Consider the following 5,026-nt stretch of genomic DNA (forward strand, 5'->3'; position numbering starts at 1 on the left):
ATAGGCGGTACATGATTCAAATTCGCATGTGTTTGACAATCATGGCAACTCTTCACAAAGTTCACACAATCACTCTCCATCGTGTTCCAATAGTACCCTATTCTTAAGATATTTTTGGCTAACATTCTCCCATTCATATTAGGACCAAAAATCCCTTGATGAATTTCTCCCACAACTTTCTCAGGTTCTTCTCTCTTTAGAAAATGAATGTGTATACCATCATAGGATCTCCTATAGAGCTAACCTCCACAGAAGGTGAATTACATTGCCATTATCCTAATTGAATGATAATCTCTCTTGTCAGCACCATCAAGATATAGCCCTAATTCTAAAAATTTCATGATATCATAATACCAAGGAACCCCTTCCTCTTCTATAGCCAAAACTAAAGCTTCAGTTTTCTCTTTGTGTACCATCCCATAACTTTGTTCAATCTCTAAGGGTCGCATCCACACTTCTTCGAGTATTTCAAGCATGGAAGCTAAGATAGCCAAGGCATCTGCAAACTGATTCTGAGCTCTAGGGATGATTATGTACTCAATTTTGTCAAAAGTTTTGGTCAAATCCTCTAGATACTGCTGATAAGGTTTTAAGTGCTCTTCCTTCACTTTCCACAATCTTTGTGCTTGAGCTATAACCAAAGTCAAATCTCTAAAAACCTCAGGCTCTTTCACCCCCAATTCTTGGAGAGCTTTCATTACAGCGATACAAGCCTCATATTCCGCCATGTTAGAGGTTGCCTCAAATTTTAACTCAATTGCCAAGGGTATGTGAGATCCTTTGGGGGTGATCAAGAATACTCCTATCCCATTTCCATATTGGTTCACAATTCCATCAAAATACATCTTCCATGCTCCTAGCTCAATATCCAAAATATCCTTATCCAGAAAATCTTCTATACCATCCTCTCCCTCCACGGGGTTCTCGGCACAAAAATCTAATACGATACTCCCTTTGATGGTTTTCCTTGCCACATACTTCAGATCAAATTCTGCTAGTAGGATCAACCATCTTGACAGTCTTCCACTCAAAGCGATCTTCCCAAACAAGTACTTCAATGGATCCATTCGAGCTGCCATCCATATCGAGAAAGGTAGGATAATGTGTCTCAACTTCTATACGACCCATATGAAAGCAAAGCACGATTTTTCTATGGGTGTGTATCTAGTCTCATAATCATGAAACCTATTGCTCAAATAGTACACAACTCTCTCATTCTTATCATTGTCTTCTTGTGCAAGCATACTTCCAACTGCATCCTCTATGATAGAGAGATATAGGAGTAGTGGTTTTCTATGCATCGGGTGTACCAAGATAGGTGGATGGAGGAGATGCTCCTTGATGAGCTCGAATGCTTTTTGACATCATCATTCCATTCATTAGGTTCATTCTTCCTTAAGAGCTTGAAGATGGGCTCACAAGTGGAAGTGAATTTGGCAATGAATCAATAATGTATTGTAATCGGCCCAATAATCCCCTTATCTCCTTATCGCTTTTGGTTGGAGGCATTTCTAATATGGTTTTGATCTTTGATGGGTCAACTTCTATCCCTTTATCACTTACAAAAAAAGCCTAACCTGTGGCCACTCCAAAGGTGCATTTCTACAAGTTCAATCTCAGCCTATACTCTTTGATCCTTTTGAAGAACTTCCTCAAGTTGACGATGTGACCCTCTCTCTCCTCGGATTTCCTAATCATATCATCAACATATACTTCTACCTCGTTGTGCATCATATCATGTAAAAAGGCTGTGGCCATTCTTTGGTAGGTCATACTCGCATTCTTAAGCCCAAATAGCATTACGGTGTAACAATAAATTCCTCATTCTATGGTGAAGGTAGTCTTGGTCATATCCCTAGGAGCAATCTTGATTTGGTTATATCCCAAGAAACCATCCGTGAAAGACATCAAGGCATTACCAGTGGTATTATCCACTAAGACATCTATGTGAGGAAGATGGAAGTCATCCTTAGGGCAAGCTTTGTTCAAATCCCTAAAATTCACACACATTCTAACGTTTTCATCTTTCTTGGATACAGGCACAACATTGGCTATCCACTTGGCTTGGTGTACAGGTTTGACAAACCCTACCTTCAATTGCTTGGTGACCTCTTCTTTGATCTTTAGAAGCCATTTAGTCCTCATACGTCTCAATTTCTACTTGATGGGCACCATGTGAGCATGAGTGTCAATGTGATGTTCAGCTATCTCAGGATCAATGCTAGGCATATCTTTGTAGGACCATGCAAACACCTCTTGAAATTCGATGAGCAATTCTTTGAGATCTTTTCTTTCTTTTTCATTTAGGGTTGAGCCAATTTTAATTAAACGTGGATTCTCATCATTGCCCAAATTTAGAGTTTCAAAAGTTGGTTCTATAGGTTCCATTTTCTTTTCCAATTATTTATTAATTTCATTTTCAAACTCATTTGAATCATTTAAGTACAGAATTTCAATATTATGGGACACATCAAAATAAGCCAAATTAGAATTCATCTTATTAAAAATGTTGAAAATTACATTGGAACTTGCATTACACATTTTCAGAAAACCTAACCCAAGTCCAATTATTAAGTTGCCCCACAACAGGCATGATGAATTTTGTCTTCCTTCTTCTTTGTGAGGGTAAAATATAATTTCCCCCTTATATTCCCCCATTTTCCATCACCTTTCCATTTTTGATCTCCCCAGTTTACTACCCCCCAACCATGTAAATCCTAAGTGTGTTTTTGGTTAGGGATAGAAAATGAGGAAGGGCAAATACGAGGGATTTTCAGTGAGGGGGTTGTTTGGTTAAGAAGAAAGAGTGAGAGAAAATGGTGGGGCCTAAATGTTTTCTTCTCGGAACCACCATTTTCTTGTCTCTTTGAATTGGGGATAAAATGGGGGAGGGAGAGGGGTTAGATGGGAATTTACAATTTGTCCCTCTCCTCCCTCTAGGTGTTATGTGGTTTTTTTTCCCTTCAATGCATTAGTTTTTTTCTCTTATAAACTATTAATTTATTTTTATGTAATAGAAGCATCAAAATAAATCTATACAAACAATATTATCTCACTTTTCTCCTGAATTAAACAAAAAAGTTTCCAAAATCTTCACTTTGTCATAACTAAATCCTTTCTATCCCCCCTACTTTTCTTTCCCCAACCAAACAAACCCTAAATTCGTCCCATGCCTCCTTTATTCCATCACATTTAAAAATAAATAAATAAATAAAAAGTCAAATCAAATCAAACTTCACTTAACAATATTAAGGGCTCTCATCTTTTTTTCCTCTCTAGCTTTGGTCAAACTAACCCTCCCCCATTCTTGTTTTCATATTTTCTTTCTCCATTCTCATTTATTTTATTTCCCATTAAATCATCCTTTCAATAACTCTTTCATCATATATTAAAAAAATCTTTTTCATACACATATCCTCATGAAAATTCTCTAATCCATCCACTCAAAAATTCTCCATTCACAATCATCCCATCTTTCTCACCATCTCACATAGATAAAACTTTGTTGGGATAATTGTTACCCACCTATGGTTAGGCCCGTTTTAATACTGCCTACCCGTGGTTTGAAAGTGTCACTTAACCCACCTAAAGTGGCCTCCATTAGTTAGCCAAAACCAACTTCATCACTATCACTGTAAAAAGAAAAGGCTAAAATTGTATTTTCAATAATTTTTTATGTCTTGCTCCTCCATATCCTCCTTTGGATCCAAAACTCCAAGAAAACCCAACTATCCTAAAAGCCCCCAAGATCAAAATTCACAAATCTCATAGTCCATCCCCAGTGAAAGAAATAGAGAAACAAATCAACAACAATAGATTACCAACAAAGTGTCGTTCTTATCGTAAATCTTCATCTTCAAGTTCTTCTTTTTCCTAAGGTTAGGGTTATGATTACAAAGAGAGAGGGGTTGAGTGGGATTTGTGGGTTTGAATTTTCTAAGTTGGATAGAATTTCCCTTTGGCTTGATGGTTTTTATGTTTTCCTTGATGAGGTTGAAATCTTGTCAATGATGGGGCTAAGATTTGCTTTGATATGGTTGAAATCTTGTCAGTGATGGAGAATCTGCTAAAGCCGCTACTAAACTAGAAATAGAACAAGCTTAACCTTAAAAAATTGAATCAACCTAGAAAATTGGTTCTTATTTCTCTCTTTCTACATTGGGTTCTTCAAACATGAATGTAACTATTAGATATGAGATTTGCCACCCAAAGTATATATTCTTGCTTGCAATTAGTAAAGGGAACTGATTTTTATGTTGATCGAGCAATATTCTGGTCACGATATGGGATTTAAGTTTAAAGATTTGAATTCTAAGATAGTGAGTGAAGGAATTTGATAATATGTTGCTTAGATTAGGTGTTTATTGTGTCTTACATACTAAAGTTTTTTTTTTTTTTTTTTTTCCTAACTGCAAAGGGAGATGTGGGTTATTGTTGTCTAACAGAACTAACCTCAAGTGGGTTAAGTGATATTTTCAAACCATGAGCATGCAGTATTAAAATGGGCCTAATCTTCAGTGCGTAAACTACAATTAACCCAACTTTGTTTTACTATTTCCTTTACATTTTTTTTCATGTGGAGTGTGTGTATATGTGTTTATTTTGATTTTTTGTGGTTGATTTCCTCTTGAGTTTGTTGTTGTTTGTGTTAGGGTTAGATGTTTGCCTCATGGCTATGTGTGAACCCATTTCCAAGACCAAAAATTGATATGTCATTTTTGATCCGTGGTTTGGGTCTCATGTGGGGTTAGGCCCATTTTGTCACACAAACCTGAGGATATACCAAATGGTATGTAGGGATATTTTGAATGTTATTGTTGTTGTTGTTGTTGTTGTTGTTGTTGTTTTTTTTTTTTTTTTTTTTTTTTTTTTTTTTTTTTTTTTTTTTTTAATCTCGTCAACGTACACATTTATATAAAAACAAACAAACACACACAGACATATATGTATTTTTTATTTCATTAACATACACAATTATGTGTCTTAATTCTGTTGATCTATAGATTTATGTCTTTACTTGCATTAA

The 5,026-nt window shown here is 35.9% G+C and overlaps 1 protein-coding gene across 1 annotated transcript; it reads right to left on the reverse strand.

Moving 5' to 3' along the window:
- Positions 1-260: 260 nt before the first annotated feature.
- Positions 261-1,079, reverse strand: LOC115988818. Its single transcript, XM_031112432.1, has one exon. It carries the CDS (start codon positions 1,077-1,079, stop codon positions 261-263), a length of 819 nt encoding a protein of 272 aa, XP_030968292.1.
- Positions 1,080-5,026: the final 3,947 nt, after the last annotated feature.

The sequence above is a fragment of the Quercus lobata genome, chromosome 5 (genome assembly GCF_001633185.2).
Source record: "Quercus lobata isolate SW786 chromosome 5, ValleyOak3.0 Primary Assembly, whole genome shotgun sequence".
NCBI lineage: Eukaryota > Viridiplantae > Streptophyta > Magnoliopsida > Fagales > Fagaceae > Quercus > Quercus lobata.

Bases quoted from the DNA above. Each gene is read 5' to 3' on its own strand.
- LOC115988818 (XM_031112432.1), bottom strand. From the start codon at position 1,079: ATGGCAGCTCGAATGGATCCATTGAAGTACTTGTTTGGGAAGATCGCT.